At 38.4% G+C, this 19,342-nt stretch overlaps 1 protein-coding gene across 1 annotated transcript in view; it reads left to right on the top strand.

Annotated features, from left to right (window-relative positions):
- Positions 1 to 19,342, top strand: part of kcnh8 (potassium voltage-gated channel, subfamily H (eag-related), member 8) — a 57,486-nt gene that overhangs the window by 13,783 nt on the left and 24,361 nt on the right. Inside the window, 8 exon segments of the mRNA XM_061742730.1 lie at positions 61 to 294; positions 3,866 to 3,997; positions 5,827 to 5,954; positions 8,813 to 9,050; positions 9,161 to 9,318; positions 15,131 to 15,335; positions 16,985 to 17,194; positions 18,676 to 18,875. Coding sequence (XP_061598714.1) covers positions 61 to 294; positions 3,866 to 3,997; positions 5,827 to 5,954; positions 8,813 to 9,050; positions 9,161 to 9,318; positions 15,131 to 15,335; positions 16,985 to 17,194; positions 18,676 to 18,875 — 1,505 coding nt within the window.

Genomic DNA, 19,342 nt, shown 5'->3' with positions numbered 1-19,342 from the left:
TCAAATGAGGTTGCCCCTTCAGCTCTTTCACTTCACTTCTTTCTCATCTTTTTCCTGCAGATAGTAATTTCATACTGGCCAATGCTCAGGTGTCCAAGGGCTTTCCGATTGTCTACTGCTCCGATGGCTTCTGTGAGCTTGCAGGCTTCTCTCGAACCGAAGTCATGCAGAAGAGCTGTGCCTGCAAGTTCCTGTACGGGCCCGAGACCAGCGAAAGCATCATCCTCAGCATTGATGAGGCTTTGGAGGAGCGCAAAGAGTTTAAAGATGAAATCATGTTCTACACAAAGACAGGTAAAAAAAAGTGACATTTTATTTTGTTTATTGTTTCTGAATGTTGGTTGTATCCTGACTTCATCTTAGTTTTCTTTTTTTTTTTACGTTATCATGTGTAGCTGCTCTATTGTGTGACAGAGAATCTTTACATTTTATTTCTGTTGTCCAGGGGATAGATGGCCACAAGACCAACTGAGAATTATATGCAGATAATGTGATTACCATGTGGGATTTTATCTTTTATAATGTCATAAATGCTGTTCACTTTGGCTATTTTGGGGAAAGTTCCATCTGGATCAGCACACATGAGCCAATGGATTGATGAAATAATGATCAGAGGAATAGATATAAATTTTATTTAGCTGATTCATGCTCATTAAAAGGCGATTAAACAAATCCATCAGTGAGAAATGTCCTTTACTTATTATTTAACTCCCAGACTCATTAAAGTTTAATAGCTGTCAGCTATAACTGCTTAACCCTGTCTTTATTAGTTAGACTGAGCCCAATAGCTTGCAGTGGTAACGCATGGATTGGTATGGGCCTTGCTGATTAGCCAGCTGGCTGAAGAAAAAAAGGGGGGGGATGAAAATGAGCATATCAAGGCATCAGCGGATATCTTACTGGCATGGATATGGATATGTAATATGGTTTGATATATCCTTTTGCTTTAGTTGCAGTATGCTTAGATGTGTGTTTGAGCAAAGCAAAAGGAGGCAAAGAAGTTTAACATTCACATTCTCTAAGAAACATGAACTTGTCACAATAGCATTATAGCCAGGGGTCCACACAAGCCGGTACTCGAGGGCCAGTCTACTGCACGTTTTAGATGTTTCCCTGCCTCAACACAACCCTGATAGACAAGGCTGTGTCACCAACAGAGTTGTGTAAACCTTGATGACATGTTGATGACGACCAGTGATTAGAATCAGGTGTGTTGAAGACAGGGAAACATCTAAAACATGCAGTAGCCCTGGAGTACCGGCTTGTGTGCACCCCTGATTATAGCTGGTTCAGAGAAATGTCATTAATGAAATGTTTCTGGAAGTGGTCATATGTTTTAAATAAACAAACAGCTATAGTACAAAAGCTGCAAAAAAGATGGTGTGTCTGCTTTAACCTGCACTATGTGATGATGAATGGACTATAAAGTTGTTTTTTTTCTGTTGGTCTTTCATTTAGAGGTAAAACCCTACATAAGCCTGGATGGGTGTAAATATTAACAAAATAAATGTGTAGGGTGAGTCTTGGGTTGCCACCCGTCCCGTAAAATACGGAATTGTCCTTTATTTGAGAAAAAAATGTTGCGTCCCGTATTGAACTAATACGGGACGCGATTTGTACCGTATTTTCATTAACTTTTACACCATATTCTAGTTGAATTATTGAATTAAATTAACTTTTACACCATATTCTAGTTGAATTATTGAAATAAATTAACTTTTACACCATATTCTAGTTGAATTATTGAAATAAGTTAACTTTTACACCATATTCTAGTTGAATTATTGAAATAAGTTAACTTTTACACCATATTCTAGTTGAATTATTGAAATAAGTTAACTTTTACACCATATTCTAGTTGAATTATTGAAATAAGTTAACTTTTACACCATATTCTAGTTGAATTATTGAAATAAGTTAACTTTTACACCATATTCTAGTTGAATTATTGAAATAAATTAACTTTTACACCATATTCTTCACCTGTAGCTATATTATACATCTGGGCTGATGTGGACATACGCAGCATAGGAGGATATTTCAGTTGCTAGTATGGTTGGCTGTCTGTACAGTCATGACAGTTCAATGCTATTAAAGCACTTTAAACTTTAAATCAAAGCATTTTGTTTTTTCATATAAAATAAACACATTTTTATGCAGTTTAGAAGTTTTGGGGCTTTTTTTTTTGGCTCCTGCGCTGCTGAAATCAGGGCGTCCCTTATTTCTATGGTGGCAACCCTAGGTGAGTCACATGTCTGTTTGTGCTGAAGAAATTACTTAGACTTAAGCAAACCTCAGGCACACGAAACCACAATGACAGCTCTAGTGGTTACATTTTTGAGGACATTGCAACTAAGCTAAAGCTAACTTTCAGCTGCATATTAAAGTGCAGTGGAGTTTAAGAGGTCATGTGACTTTCTTATGTCAAGTACAGTAGGAGCTGAATGCTTGGTGAAACTCTAAACCAGGGCTCTTCAAGTCTCGTCCTCAAGGGCAGCTGTCCATGCTTCAACACACCCTGGTACAAATTACAGTGTCCTTAACAGACTTACCTTGATGGTAAGCTGGTGATCCATTAATTCGAATCAGGTGTGTTGATGCAAGGAGACGTCTTAGACATGAAGGACTGATGATCGCAAAGACTGGCCTTGCTTTTTCGATTATCTACCTCCCCTTCGGCACTGCTTATTTTTCTCCCACGTTTGATGATCTCCTCATAGCTCTGTAGAAGCCACATTGTCTTTGTAGGCTTCATCCCTGCCTCTTCATTGTATTCCCCCTATCTATCTGTCTGTAACAGCAGAGTTCTGAAAGTAAATGAAGCTGATTGTTTTTCTCTCAGTCTGTTATTCTCAGAAAAGGGAACCCTGCATGCTTGCAATCAGAAACACTCCTTGTCACACTGCGAGCTTGATATTGGCAACTTGTAGGCGTGCAGATATCCGCTCACACATACGCACATGCACAGACAAAAACACTGTGATTGAGTTTTAAATATTTAGCAAGTGGGAGTGAAGGGAGGAACGTCTGTGGGAAATCCCTCTTCTTCTGCATTTTATAACTAGCTGAAATGAAAAGTGTAAAAACTATAGGTGGATCAACATTTCTAATGTATAAGTTCAGCATAAATTCCTCCATGAAGAAAAATACTAGGTAACAATATTATCAACCTGCAAATAAGAAATAATGACTTTTTCCAGTGGAAAGGATGAAAAATTACTGAATTCATTGTTGTTAAAAACTACAAGGGTGTTGAGAGAGTTCATCCCCTGACAGTCAATACCATATTTCATTATTTTAAACATTAATATTAGTTAATCCCCACCGACAGTTAATTGGTTGTTACTATATGGCCATGATCCACATACTCCCCAAAATTGTGACAAAATTTGTTTCAACAGAGCCACATAATATTTTGATCTCTAAAATTGAAACAACAACTTTATTCAAGGTATCATGGGGTGAAATATGGTGATAACTCTTTACATAGTGTCATTTTTTATTTTAAACTCCAGCTACATTTTATAAAGATAAAAAAACTACTTCCTACAACAACATAAAAAAACAAAGCATGCACGTATATATAGAGATGCTAAAAGTACATTCCTCTAAGGTGCAGGGTACAGGACCTTAGAGACGGGTTTGTCTCTTGCTGTGCCTGGATAACAGTGGCTCGGTCTATTTCAGGGCTCTGCCTCTCCCAAACGGCTCTGTAGATAGGCTCACTAAAATGTCTAAGAAACTGTAAAACTGTTGCTCCCTGCACAGTAAAACACACACAGATATACACACAGAGTGGAAAGCCATTCAGAAACCAACCAGAGATGGTGTTTAATGGTGTTAATAAGAGTGTTCTTCCTTTCAGCTGTGCTGTTCTGGTGCCTGCTGGACATCGTGCCAATTAAAAATGAAAAGGGTGACGTGGTGCTCTTTCTGGCTTCATTTAAAAACATCACTGACACTAAGACCAAAACCTTCCAAGACGACAAGAAAGATGGTAAGCATACGTGTGTATTTTAGTCTTGTTGTATAGATTTTAACAGTTCCCACACATAAGGAGGAAGATATCCTAAAAGCCCCACTAAATACAAAAATTTTCATTCAGTCATTCAGAAAGAATATGGTGCATTGTGCAATGTTCAAACCTACAGTAATTTTTACACGAATTTTCTATCTGCTTTTGAGACAGCCGCCTTAAATCAGACTGAAATGTGAAATTTCACAGTTTCACATGGATGGCAGAGGGCTGACCAGAGGTTGTAGTAATATGGGGGAGGCATTACATGCACCATGGAGCTTCATGAACAAGAAAATGCCTTCAAGGTGCCTTTTTTTGTTGCATTTCCTCTTTAGGTAGCAATGTTAAAGTGTTGTGACAACAAGCCAGCAGGTGAAATTGTCAGTTTATTCCTCTGTCTATGAGCTATGTTTTAGCAATGCCTCCTTTTCTTTTATAATGACTCCACTACTGCTGCATTCATGGCTGTGGCCAATACTCTACACATCACATGTGGTTCCTCTTGTGTTGGCAATGCTGCAAGTATGAAGGATGGAGAAAATAAAAAAGACTATATCTATGAATGAACAACTGCAACTGGGCATGAAGAAAAAAAAATAGAATTCTTCATTCTTAATAATAAGTAAACTATAAAAAAAAATATTTTGGTCAAAAAAACAACTTATAACATCGATTGAGTGTTTTCCACCAAGACCTTGGTTGTAACCCACTTAGCTTTATTTTTGGACATTGTGAGCAGTGCGTAAAGAGGGAAACCGAGCTTCTAGAGTCAACAATCTTTTCCTTCACCCACTGGCTCTTGGTTGTTTCCTTTTCCATCATAATTTTTCACCTTTGATGAGACCTGCATTCTCTATGTTTCTCCCTGCTTACTGGGGTCCTTTCTTCACTTCTCTGCTCCTCCAGCACCTCTATTTCTCATATGTTCCAACTGTTTTTACAATACCAGTCCATTTTCACCTCCTCCGTCTATCCGACATGCGTTTGACCTCACAGTCACACCACAGACAACAGTCCTTCCCTACACACCAACTCTCTCTCTCCCACCCCCCCAGAACGGCCAAAAAACAAAGGCAGGAAAAATTCATTAGATTTAGAAAATAAGCATGTGCTCCTGCTATGTTGCATCCCCCGTACCGGGTTATGGATGTGCCTTCCCTGTTCAACTCATCTGGGGTCTGTACACACACACACATACGCACTCACACAAAGCACACACAAAATACATACTTTTTTCTGAAAGACACCATCAAGCAGTTCTCACTCCTGGCCTTAGTCTTTTTCATAAGCAATAAAGAGCCTCTCATTACCCATCTATTAGGTCTGAACTCATCACATCTGAACAATTTATTTCATCTGCTACTACAATACGCTGGAAAGAAGCACACACAAAGGCTCATGCTTGCAAGCAGCATATGCACACGTGTAACAATCAACTGCAGTACATAATCTAAATTATATATTTAAATGCATCTTTTCCCAAAGCAGAAATTTCTACTTTTCTGCCAATGCTTAACACAATCATCATCGTCAGCAGCACTTATGTTTGGCAGAATTATCATAACAGGCAACAAATGGTCATGCAAAACTCAAATATGTCTTTTTACCTGTTTGAGGAAATTGCACAATTTGCACAGCAATCACATATTACAGCTGTTGCATATTCATGTTTTCCTATCCAGGACAGAATTTTATGTATTTCATTAAGCACAATGATCGATTCAACCAGCAGGAGTTAACCTCAGGGGGTTACATGTTGTAGATGGTGAAGGTGTGCAATGACTTTTTGTGTTTGTGCATGATTACAGAGAGACGACACGGCAGGCTGAAAACAGGCTCTCCATTCAGCTCGGCTCGTCTGCGGAGTAACACTGTGCTCTACCACATCTCTGGTCACCTATACGGCAGGAAAAAGAGCAAGATTAAACTCAACAAGGTATTGTCTATTCAAACAATGGAGAGAGATGTAACATGTTATATCAAATGTGGGTGAAGGCAATGGTATGATATGGTAAAAGAGAAAGTAACTGACTGTATAAAGAGCTCTCAAAAAAACAGATGAATGGACAAGTATATAAATAAACTGGAGTACTGGGAAACCACTGGAGTAACTTTTAACTTTTAAATCCAGCCTCCCATAACCCAGAGCCCTGACTTGAGTATAAAATTGGATGGCACTGATGCACACAAGGGAAGACAAACTGAGTTATGGCACAGCCAACATTTTACAAATACAGCTGACCTCATGAAAAATTCCCCTTAGATCAGCTATATCAGATATTCACTCTGCAGCCTGCACTACTATGTAGTTAATGGGAGAGCTGTGCAGAAAGTTTAAGAACTATTTTAACAACATGATGGCTGAAATCTCTGAAAGGTAAAGTTAAGTTTTGTTTTTTTTAGTCATCCTTGAGTCTTAAAGAAAAAAAACACGAGTACCGGTAATGTCTGTTGACAAATTGATGCATCTAAAGATGCATATCAGTGTCTTCATGAAGTTCCTAGGTAACCACACGTAACTACTTTTCAAATACTAGATTAAAACAGTAATATCAGTCTGATTTGCCCTTTTAACTCGTGCTTTTGTTTAGAAAATGGTCTTTAACACAATAATCTGTAATGTTTATCCACCTTTGTGCTGCCTATACTTTAAGTTACATGTAGGTTAGTTGCCTCCGAAAGTCGTTTACCTCTTTTGAAATCTGTTACAGCTCTGTGCTTCCAACTTGAAGGTGCAAAAATGCAGCATGAGATGAGGGTTAGGTGGAAATAAAATAAGTAAACTGTAATTTCACACTGATATAGATATAGATATCCAGGATACACCTCTGTCTTTCAACTGATGACAAGTGGTATACTGTAGGCTGGCTATAGGGATGGATCCCTAACTGCTCTAGCTGAATGACATACACAGACTGAGGTGACAAAGGAACACGTTTGTGTTATGGATGAGTTTTTGAGTGTGTAGTTACTTCAGATACCTGCTGTCATAGACAGAAAAAAATAAAAATTTAGCTTATTTTTTTTTTCTTAAACAAACTTCATGTAACAACCTGTTTTATTTTGTCGTTCAGTGAATGATTAGTGAATGGGGGTAGGACTAAATAAGTTTACACTTCTTCCTACTCCTTTTTTGGCACATGCAAATTAAGATAGCAAGTGTTAAAGGATGATAACTCTTGTTGTTTTGTTTTCTTAAACTTTTCATGAAGTGTTTTTTTTTTTTTTTTTACATGTACAAAAATAAAATAAATCAAATCAAATCAAATCGTTGGTTAACAGTCTGCCCAAAGTTGGTTTTTCGTTTACTCCGTTAGTTAACAATAGTCAAAGTTAGCAATTTTTAATACGGTGAAATCCTTTAAAAATAAGACAGGCTGCTAAGTTTCAACAACTGTTAAATATGAACGAAAATATGTGGGTATGTACATTATGTTTCCTACTGTAACTTACTGCTTATTGACGAGCATCATTTTACATTTATTAAACATTTAAGTCCTTTAGGTCCATAAGCCCACTTTATGAGATTTATAATGATTTTACATGTTCTTTCACAACTTAAATAGTTAATTTTAATGTAATATTTCTACAGTTTTAAACCGCCGTTTTGACAGTTGCCACTAGGGTTGCCATGCCAACCGTCCCGTATGGAGCTGAAAAGGGACGCACTTTGTCCTGTATTACTGTGAGAGTCAAAAAAGAATCATAAAATGCCAATGGAAAATGGCATTGAGCTGTTGAGTTCATAAGTTTTACTACAACTGTAGCCTACAGTCATGGCTTTTGTGGCACAAATATGTTTACAAGTTTTCTACAGACTTTCTGATTGCACTTTTGTTGTTGCAATAAAAATGTTCACTATTACAGAATGGATGTTCTGCTTTATTTCAATTGTTTTATATTAATTTATACAATTTTAAGTTAAGCAGGACAGGTTTCTGTTCATAAAGATACTTATTTTATTCAGTTCATTTTGTTATTTTGTATTCAAGTGAATTACTGGATAATAATTTGTTTTCCATGTGTTCATGGCATTCAAAAATATGCATCTAGTTCAATTCAGGTTCGAGTCAAATAGTTAAAAAATCGTTTCACTCACAAAAAAAGGGGCTAAAAAAATTCAACACGCCAGGAAGGGTGAAGGAAATCGAGTTGGCCGTCCCTGTTGATGAGGTGCCCATTATTTATTTTACAGGGAGTTGGCAATCCTAGTTGCCACTCACCTAAATTTTGTTAGATGTCAAAAACTAACCCTACATATAAGAACTAGGATTAACATTACTAAATGATTGTGTTTTGATGATTTCAATGTTTCTTATGAGATTGTTGGGCCAAAACTTGCTCATGGTCCCTATGATCGCTGGACTCCATTAGAGCAAACTTCAAACACACCTGTGTCCCCAAACACTTAAACATCAGTAGTGAGAGGGTTGTTTTATGACCATCAAGTTGATTTTATGTACATTTTTACTCCAAGAGGTTTTTATTGTATCTTGTCGATTTTATTATTTTTTTGCATTTATTGTATTGTGTTTATTCTTTTGTTAAGCACCGTGTGACATTCTCCTGTCTGTGAAAGGTGCTATAGAAATACACTTTACTTACTCACTTACTCTTAAAAACTGAACTGATGTGTATTTTTTCCCTAATTAAGGGGTTCTGTGTTAGTGTGAGCATTTTTATCTATTACTCTGTGATAGTGTAATCTGAACCCTAAATAGAAATAAAAAGGTATAGAAAATGGATGGAGTGACAAAAAGAAGCATAACTTGTATTTTCTTATCTCTTGTCAAGAATGTGTTTGGAAATACGCCTGCTCTCCCAGAGTATAAGGTTGCAGATGCCAAGAAGTCCAAATGTATCCTACTTCACTACAGCACGTTCAAAGCAGGATGGGACTTGCTGATCCTGCTCGCCACGTTCTACGTTGCTGTGACGGTGCCCTACATGGTCTGCTTTATCGATGATGTCCATGACGCTATTCGCGGCACAATTGTGAGCGATATCGTTGTGGAGATACTTTTCATTACAGGTTGGTTGCCATTTCAAGAAAATTCATCTATATTTTTTTTAAACTGAAACTGTATGTGAAGCTGCATTCACAATACCTAACTTTTTGTCATTTTTTCTTTTTACTGCCAGATATCATCTTTAATTTTCGCACCTCTTACGTCAGCAAATCTGGCCAGGTAATTTTTGATGCTCGGCAGATATGCATCCATTACCTGACTACATGGTTCATCATTGACCTGATCGCCGCATTGCCTTTTGACCTGATCTATGCCTATAGAATCAACGTGGTAAGTAGCCAAGTTACTGCTTATTGCTTAGAACCAGATATATTAATTCATAGTGTTTTTGAACTTTATCTAAAGTGTTGTAATGAGGAATTCTTACTTAGACATCATTTTAAGTAAAAAAAAAAAAAGGTGTTTTTCAGAACTTTAACTAATATAAAATACTGTATATATTGGGAATAACTTACAGTGGTTAGATCTTACCATAGACTAAAGAAAGAATGAGAAACTTTTTCTTTGTGCACATGCTTTTCTTTTTGTTTTCATAATGGCTTGGAAGAAATGTGTGTCTACGTGTAGTCTTTGTTGTTGCGGTTAAACCGGTTGAGGATTTTCTCAACCCCCAACAAACACAGCCCACACAGCAGTTGTGCAGGTTCATGAGGCTCCCCACCCCCTCATGGAAAACTCGCAGGAAATTGACCAGTCAGAAGACGTAAAGAACCTCCAGGCGTTAGACCAACCAGAAACTCCTCGTTGGTGTTGTATACTTTTTAGATTTTTCTTAATTATTCTAAAGCATTATTATTTTGAGGCATGATGGCTGCAAAGCTTATGTAAAAGTACCCCAGATTAGACAAAAATAGATGGAGATGGCAGTCTGATGTCCATTTTAAAAATCTAATTGTTGTAATGAATGAACTGTGTTGTTCTTGAAAAAGCACAGTTTCAGAACAATAATCAGCTGGGCTGTTTTCCACAACTGCTCCAGTATCTCTTTTATTTCAAACATTGATTCAACATTGTGTACAAGTGCTTCCTAAACACCTAAACCCACAAACATAAAAACCAACATTTTTTTTGTTTGTTTGAGTCAGATACAAGAGTCCCTCAAGAATAGTCGTGTGGAGGAAGAAACACAGATCTGGAGCCATTAGGAGCACTATCTTGTCTCATTCCTGGTTGAATGCTATCACCCATTGGTAAAAGTGGAATACAGCGAGGTTTTGATTGTTTTCTTATGAAAGTTTTTAGCTTTCTTGTCCCTGAGCTTAGAAACAGATATTCAGTTAAAGTATCTGGTATTGTTTACTGACTGTTGTGTGACTAAAAAGGTCAAATACACATATTAAGAAGGATGCACACAATTTATAAAATGCATTCAACCCTGGTTCCCGATGAGGTGTGTAAACTCCTGATAGAAACATCCATCCATCCATTTTCTATACCCGTTTTAATCCTGTACAGGGTCACAGGGGTCTGCTGGAGCGTATCACAGGTTATTACAGGCGAAGGCAGGGGTTCACCCTGGACAGGTCGCCAGTCTATCAGAGCGCCACATATACAGACAAACAACCATACACGCACTTACTCACACCTGCGGGCAATTTAGAATCATCTGTCAACCTAACATTCATGTTTTTGGGCTGTGGCAGGAAGCCGGAGTACCCGGACCCACACAAACACGGGGAGAACATGCAAACTGCACACAGAAAGACTCTAAGAAACAATGATTTGAAAATGTATTTAATACCATGCTGAAAATAGTACAAAAAAGGCATTAGAATTAAAAATATCAAAACAAAAGCAACGAAAACATGACAACAGAAAGGCTGAGTTTTTCAGAAGTGAAGCTGAAAGGGGTTCAGCAGTCTGAAATATTGTTGAAAGCTAGTTTTAATTAGTAAAATTAGTACCTGCTTATTTCTAATCAGGAGTCTGCTGGAGCCTAATCCAGCTCGCTGCAGACAAAAGGCGAAGGTACACCCTGGACAGGTCGCCAGTGCGTTGCACAGCCACACATAGGCCAACAACCACACATAAGCAATTAAGAATCACCAATATACATATATACATGTTTTTGGACTGTGGGAGGTAGTCTGAGTACACGGAGAAAAAAACCCACACAAGCACAGAGAACATGAAAGAAGAAGTTCAGATGGACTGGGCTGAAGCTTTCTGCTTTTTCTCCGATCTCATGTATTCAATCATATGGCGTTCTTTAAACTCGAAAGAAGACAGGACAGTTGCCATGTTGTCAACATACAGTCAACTTGAGTTTTCTTATGAACACATAGCATTAGCATATTTTTGCACATTAAGTTACTATTAATGCAAACAAGTAAAGTTATGCAGACTTTATGCATTATGGAACCACTTTCCAATAAACATCTTTAAATAAACTGAAAATTATCGCATGGATTGTTTGAGAGTCAGGCTGAAAACTAGGGTCAGACTTGCAGTGCTAATTTGGACTGTGAGTAAGAACATACTGTAAGAAACAAATCCATTATGGCATTTCAACTAAATTCCAGGTAAAATGTTGGTTTTTTTCTGAATTAATAAATTAAAAAAAGCAACAATGATATGTCTTTACTCTGAAAGGAGGGGAGGGGGAGGGGTAAAAGCAGTGACAGGTTGCTCCAGGCAAAGGTACCAGTTTGGGTCCAGACTCTATTAATGGAAATACCACAAACTCCCAGTGGATTGGGATTTGGATGTAGAGCTACTGGGCTATAATATCCTCTAGTCTCGCTGGGGAGAGCAAGAATGGGTGGTGTAATTGCTGAACGTTCTACGTGATGTCTCCTTTGAGATTGGATCACTCAGAATGTCCCCTTTGAGGACAAATATTCTTTCACCAAAATGAGTCACAATGCCACACCAGTGGCCCTGCTCAGTGTTGTGCAGTCTTTTCTTCGGTCATATATCTCTGTCATTTCTACCTTTTTGGCCCGTTTTATGATCTATCAAGTGATCCCGTGTCACCTTGACTTTTCTTTTTTTCTCTTTTCCTTGTCAAAACTACACCCAATTTGCAAATTTTTATCATTTTTAGTCTTTCGCCTGTAGATATTTGCAATGATCACCCTGTATTTGTTTAAACTGTCAGTTGATTCTGAGAGTTGCTTTGTATGTTAAAATGATTGAAATTAGCATTTTAATCCAGCTATTCTCCATACTCAGTTATAATATATTTGAGAAAACAAACAATATTTTCACCTTTTTTTTCAAATACCAAATTTCAATATCTAAATGTCTAAAATGTAAATTTTACCTTTTATATTTGAATAATTTTGTTAGGTTATGAAAGATGTTGCAGACACAAGCCTCCAGTGGTATTAAGACCTCACAGTTGTGATAGAGCTCCCATGATCAAGTCTACTGAGCTTGGATGCCTTGTTGGTAAACTGCACAGCAGCATTATTCATGCTTATTAAGCCAATACCCCTGCACCAGTAAAAGGAATAAATATAAACTTGACCCGTCATGCTATTGTGATACACTTGTAGGCCTAAAGTTATGGCTGCAGGGGTAGAAATAATGAGCATCTCTGTAAAGGTATAGTCTCACAGACATAAGTGGCAGCCTTACCAAGTGGGAAAGGAAGCAACCAGGAGGCTAAATGTAAATTTCACACCCGATAAGGCAAGGAAATGAAAAGGCGAATGACAGGTGTGAGATGGAAGTGGCAGAGGGAGAAGTTGAAGTAGAAAGTGGCAGGAGGCGCATGTGGTTTTATTTGGTTTGTTTAGCACATGTTGCTTACTGTTGGTGTTGTGGATGAGAACGGGATGTGGCACATCCTGCTTTCTCCATAGGAAGCATGTAGGGTGGTGATAGATTGTGGAGAGGAGATAGAGCTTTCTCCCTAGGGCTTGATAGTAGCATTCATTACCCCTCGTGCTGCAGTACTTCTTTTATTCCTCACAGCAAGAGTGTGCAAAAACTGCCATAAAGGATACTGGAGACATAGAGTATGAAGGAGCATCTTTGTATGAAGGAGCATCTTTGATAATGTCTATCCATGCATCGGCTCATCTTTTTACAAACACTTCATCTTTTTTTATCTCTTCTTCACTCACATAATGCATTTTCTAACCATGGGTTTCCTTTTCATGTATATTTTTCTATACATTTTCCACCCCACTTTTCTATCCACTCAAACACTCTCATCAGCTACTTTCCTTACTTGATGTGAACAAGTATTTATGCACATGTTTGTAACTCCAAATAATCAAATCATACACGTGGCAGTGTAAATTGCTTAAGGAGCATATGGTATGTATGCTAAATCACATTACCATGGTTATAAAAACGGGGTGAAAAGAAACTTACTTGTTTGCATGTAAATTAAAAGAGGACTGCAGAGAGCTTTGGCCAAAACAGCCTGATTAATGAGAAGACAAGCAGAAGACGAAGACGAAGTATAAAGAAAAATATGCTGGTGTGGAAGTTAGAAATCACCAAGACAAAGACAAGCAAATATCAGATTGCTCTAATTGGTTTTATTTATTTATTCATTTTCAAAACATTTTCAAACAATCCAGGTACACAATAATCTGAACAATTACCCCTTTCATCCCACCCCCTCCCCCAAAACAGGCTAGGGAAGAAAGAAAAAAAAAAGACAAAAAAAGACAAAAAAAACAAACAGAGAAAGCTGAAACTCTACAACAGTTTCTGTGGCAATCTGCAACTATTTAAAATTTCACTTTGAGAAATTACAGACAGATGAGTATTCAGATAAGGTCATGAAATCGAGGTGTCGTGAGGGTCCTCTCCGCTGTATAATATGATCGAGGAATGGTTGCCATATCTGATGGAACCTCTCTAATTGGTATTTTTTTTATAGCTGAGTTTCTTTCTTCACTAAATCTGCATTTAGATCATACTGCAGAAGTGCTTCCTAACATTTGTCAAGTTCTAGCTTTCGAACCTGAATGCTCTTAAGAAGCCTCTAATAGAAGAGAAGCCATGTTTAAGCCTTTTGTCACTTCTCTCATTAATACAATACACATACATCTTTATTAAGTTATTTCTCATTGTATTTACCATCTTTTGCAGTACTGTATTATCTTTAAAATGTAGACTATTAAACTTTCCATTAGTTTGTTTCACAGTCTGTATGACTTTTCTCAGCAGATCGTGAGGTAATCCGTAAGAACTAAGTTTTGATCCCTGCATCAAGATAGCAATGAAACATTTTGTTGGCAAGGGCCAAACCCTTTGTACTGTTGTTTTGTGGCGACCAGCAGCATCTCATGTCTAAGCAGTAGGTGTCCTGTACAAATCGCATTATTCCGGTGTTTTTCCTTCTCAACGATGGAATGCTAGATGGAGAACAAACTTGCATGAGTTTGAACACAGGAAGTTGTTGGAATTATGTCTAGAGACCAGACTAAATATTTTTTCACTTGTTCTCCTTTCACTTATACCTGAGATAAAATAAATCTGTCTCTGACAATGACTTGCTGAAATTTTTGGCAACTATTCTGCACAGAACATTTTATGCAACTACTTTCTTGCAAGTACAACCAGAAAACCCCGGATTAATGCAGGTGGGATGGTTAAAAGAAAAAATGGCATTGGCTGTCCTGGCTGTTTGAGGGGGTTTTCAGACTACAATCTTTCGCCTGGAAGCCTCCCCCGCTCTCAATGTGTGAATGGATATGACGAGTCAGAGCATGGTAGGCAACTTGGACTAAAGAGTGTCTGGCAAATTCTGCAGGAAAAAGTTGGCAGGAGATTCAAAAGAGAGAAACACTGAACAATATACATGGAGGTACTAGGAATTCAAGCTCTTTTTTGTTATAGAACAATGTAAAAGATGAGACATGTTGCAAAGGAGTGAGATAGAGATCCGGTTTAAGTGTTTAAAGAGGCTGCAGAGGAAGTGGTACAGAAGTGGTATAGCTATGATATGTCCTTCCTGTTTTTTCCCTCTGTTTGTGAAAAAGTGACCAGAAGTGGCATTTCTAACGTACTTTATGGAAACATCCTAAATGATATGTAACAACTCCAAGAACAGGATCATTTGGTTATATGGAATTTAAAAAAAGAAAATAAAAAGTTTGTCGTTCTTTTTCACCAGGTGTCCCTCGTGCACCTCTTAAAAACTGTGCGTCTGCTTCGTTTGCTGAGGCTCCTGCAGAAGATGGACCGCTACTCGCAGCACAGCACAGTGGTCCTGTCTTTGCTCATGTCTGTGTTTGCTCTTCTGGGCCACTGGCTGGCCTGCATTTGGTATATTATTGGCAAGGTGGAGATGACAAACAACCCCGAAGACTGGGAGGTCGGTGAGTATTAGCACTTGTTATCCCAAATCCAAGGAAACCCGCACCTACCTTGATAATAAAACAAATGAGATAGGTTTGTTGTTACCCCATGCTGTTTCCTCTTAGCACAGACGGCATCTTTTTTAGGGAGTTGAACCATAAATGGCAGGAAGTTGTTGGTTCTTGAATGTCTTTTTTACTCTAGTGTCTTAGTTCAGAGCTTGATTTTGTGTTTTACAATCAAAATTGCTGATTGGCAACAAGACTTTGTAAAGTAGATGATAGGACAAATAAAATCCTAAATGAAGTATTACTAGACAAATGTCTTACAAACGAGGGCAGTCCATGCTAAAGGCTGACGACGAAGAGAGTTGACAGGTGTATCCAAGTGGAGGCAAATGTAGAAAACAGGGATGGACGTAATGAATCATCAAAACCACATAAAGAACTTGATAAAATGGCTACAAGCCTTGATTGCAACTTAATGCTGAAAACAACGACTACTGTACACTGAAAAAAATAAGTTTGAATGGATTTTTCTCATAAATAATGAAGGCTCTCCAGGTCTCGACATTACCCTGTAGGTCAGCTGTATAATGAGGCCCTCTGCGTTGATATCTGATCAGTATTGATCAGCTGCAATGCTTGTGACTCATGTGTCTTCTAATTCATTGTAGGACAGCATTGACTGCCTCATGAGAGCAAGGAAGATTTGTCTTTACCAATTACTGCCTTTCAATTTCAGAAACTGGCTGGCCAGTACACAAGGCAGGATTAATGTGTCCTATTGTAATAATTCATTTCTGATGCTGAAATGAGTGTTGAAGTTGAGCAGTCGTGAGGTATTTCCACCCAATTGCAATTAATCAGCGTGTGCAAGAAACTCCTGTTATCTGCCGCGTGTCTCTGTACTGTATTGACTGTGGATAAGCTCTGTCTCCCAAGCATTTGCATCACTTCAAGCATTGAATCTTTTGCTCTGGATGTAGTATGGAGGAGTGCTAAAAGCTGTTTCTTAACTTAAAGACTAAGTTAAAGGGGGCCTATTATGAAAAACACCTTTTTTTCTTGCTTTAACATATATAAAGTGGTCTCCCCTCAGCCTGCCAACTCAGAGAAGGAGGAAAGCAACCAAATTCTGCAGTGTCTGTACAGCCGCCCGGATGAGCCATCCAGTCTGATGTGACTTCTACGAGCCGTTCAGATTCTGCTCCTGTCGTGACGTCACGACAGGAGCGATGCATGAAACCACGCCCACAACTAACTCCGCCGGCCGGAGCTTCCGCCATTTTTTCGTGGCGGTGTATCACGTCATTCAGGCAGCCAATCAGCACAGAGCCTCATTATCATTCACTCAGAATCCCACATAGAGAAGGAGGTTAGAAACAGGGAAGATAAAGAAATGGCTTAGAGACTGAATTTCTAATTTATTTAGCAAAAAAAATCAAAAGCTTGTTTTTAAGACATTCAAGGCCTGTTTAAAATAGGTATTAGATGCCATAATAGCCCCCCTTTAAAGACCTAACCTTAAAATGGTACCTGCAAAAAGGCACGTTTTGTTCTTTTAGGAATGGAAGTGAATTAGTCACTCTGTTTCAGTTTTTGTATACCTCTTTATCTAAACTTCTGTTTGTCCTTCTTTATTTATATTTACATCATCTTCATTACAGGGTGGCTCCATGAGTTGGCGAGACGTCTGGAGTCGCCGTACCATATCAAGGAAGCTGTTAATGGGACTAGCAATGGCCCCCCAATTCACAGTGTGTACATCGCTTCCCTCTACTTTACCCTGAGCAGTCTCACCAGTGTGGGCTTCGGCAACGTGTCTCCCAACACTGATGCTGAGAAGATCTTCTCCATTATTGTCATGCTCATAGGAGGTACACAACATACATCATAACCAAGTATATTTAAAATACACTTTTTGGAAATGACTCCCATTGGTGTTTTTTTCGCACAGACTAAGATAATAAGATGAATTATGAACAAAAACTGTAGTAATCTATACCACTAATTAATCTCACAATACTTTAATGGGTTCAGTTGAGCATAACTCGATTTTACTTCTGTGGCCCTTTACTCGATTCATTATAATGCAATATAATGTAGTGGAAAACCTTTACGGTATGTTTTAATCCTATTTGAACTGGATCGTTGGAATAGGTTTGGTTTCTCTGGTTGAAGAAAAGTCCCTTGGCAGGCCTTTCCCTGCTGACTCTTCCCAATGTGGTTTAGCCGAATCTAAATGTCCTCGGCTGCCTGAGGGCAGCAGCAGCAGCAGCAGCAGCAGCAGCAGCAGCAGCAGCAGCAGCAGCAGCAGCAGCAGCAGCAGCAGCAGCAGCAGCAGCAGAAGTCACAATACAGACACAGCACAGACAGACCACACGTGCACACGCATGCATCAGTTGTAAATTAACAGATAATGAAAAAAGAAGTCAAAGCACCCGTTCATATTCATTGTAACGCGTAAGTCAAGTGAAATGAGTCCACATTGGTGCTTACTGCTTAACTTATTTTACTTCAGTGTACAGTTCAAAACTGGGAACGCAGAAGACCTAAAGAGTAGCAGTTTTACTTCAAATCCTGGATTCATTATCATATCTTGACTAAATAAAAAAAAAACACAACTCCCTGTCAATGCTGTGGCTAAAAAGTATTTTTTATTCTTTCCTTTTTTTTAAAATCGATTAAACATGCAGTAAACAGTAATAAATGGCCCAGCAGTCACTTCTTCATGCAGCACACCAGTGAACATGAAAGATTTTCAGCAGGTATTATTAGGTAAAGAGATTGTGTCTGGTTTTAGGGGAGACGGGTTTCTGTCATGCTAACAAAATGAGGTCGTGCTGATGTCTGTGGTCGAGCAGAGGTACATGACACAAATGTAAACATATTATCTTTGTTGACATGAGAGATCATAAGATATCATTTATTATAATTTGCTGAGGTTGTATTGGTGTGAAGCAGATTTATGAAAAATAGCATTGCAATCATTACTTTTCGATGAAATCCTGCGTCCTGATCATGCATTGGGTGGTGGGTGAGATCAGATAGGAAAAACCTTCTCTCTCTTTTAACAGGAAAAGACCTCCAGCAGAGTCGGACTCGGTCAGAGTTACAATCTGCCCCAGCCAGAGAAACAAACACACACAAAAAAAGTAGTTCAGGGATCTCGTCAGTGGGATAGAGAAAGAAAAACGCACAGTTAACGACAGCCATAAAGGCATATACATATGGATGAGGTGGTTAATATCAGCCTCTATTGTTCCCCTTCCTCCACCTCCACCCCCTCCTCCATCATTTCCTGTCTAACTTTCCATCATCCCTCTCTCATCTCTCCTATCTCTCTTCTTGCCTGCAGCACTGATGCATGCCTTGGTCTTTGGCAATGTGACAGCCATTATCCAGAGGATGTATTCCCGCTGGTCCCAGTACCATAGCAGGACTAAAGACCTCAACGACTTCAGTCATGTCCATCGCTTGCCTCAGAGCCTTACGCAGCGAATGATTGAGTACTTTCAGACAACCTGGTCGGTCAACAATGGCATTGACTGTAATGAGGTACTAAACAGTAACAATGTGATGACATATATGGCAGAACAAAGTTGGGAGCGTTTTTGCATTTCATCTGTTCATGCTAACAAAGCATCACCATCACACACAGTGTTCTCTCAAGTGTTCTTCCTTATGTAGTTGCTTGATCTGGAGATAGGTTTCATAAATTTCAACAGTTACTGAGCCAATTCCCACTCAATTACACTCTCTCAAGACAAAATGAAAGGAAGAAAGACCCACAAACAAGGAATAACCTAAGAAACCTGCAAGGCAAGGCAAGGCAAGTTTATTTATATAGCACAATTCAACACAAGGTAATTCAAAGTGCTTTACATTGACATTAAAAGCGGCAAGACATAATTAGACAGTAAATAACAAATAAGATTGAATAAAATTATGAATAAGATGATAAGAAAATAAGTAAAATAATAAAAAGCACAAGATGTTAAAAATAAGGGCAGTAGAGTCCAGCA

The sequence above is a fragment of the Cololabis saira genome, chromosome 15 (assembly GCF_033807715.1).
Source record: "Cololabis saira isolate AMF1-May2022 chromosome 15, fColSai1.1, whole genome shotgun sequence".
Lineage (NCBI taxonomy): Eukaryota > Metazoa > Chordata > Actinopteri > Beloniformes > Belonidae > Cololabis > Cololabis saira.
The sequence above is the reverse complement of the archived record's forward strand: the minus strand, read 5'-3'. Positions and strand labels throughout refer to the sequence as shown.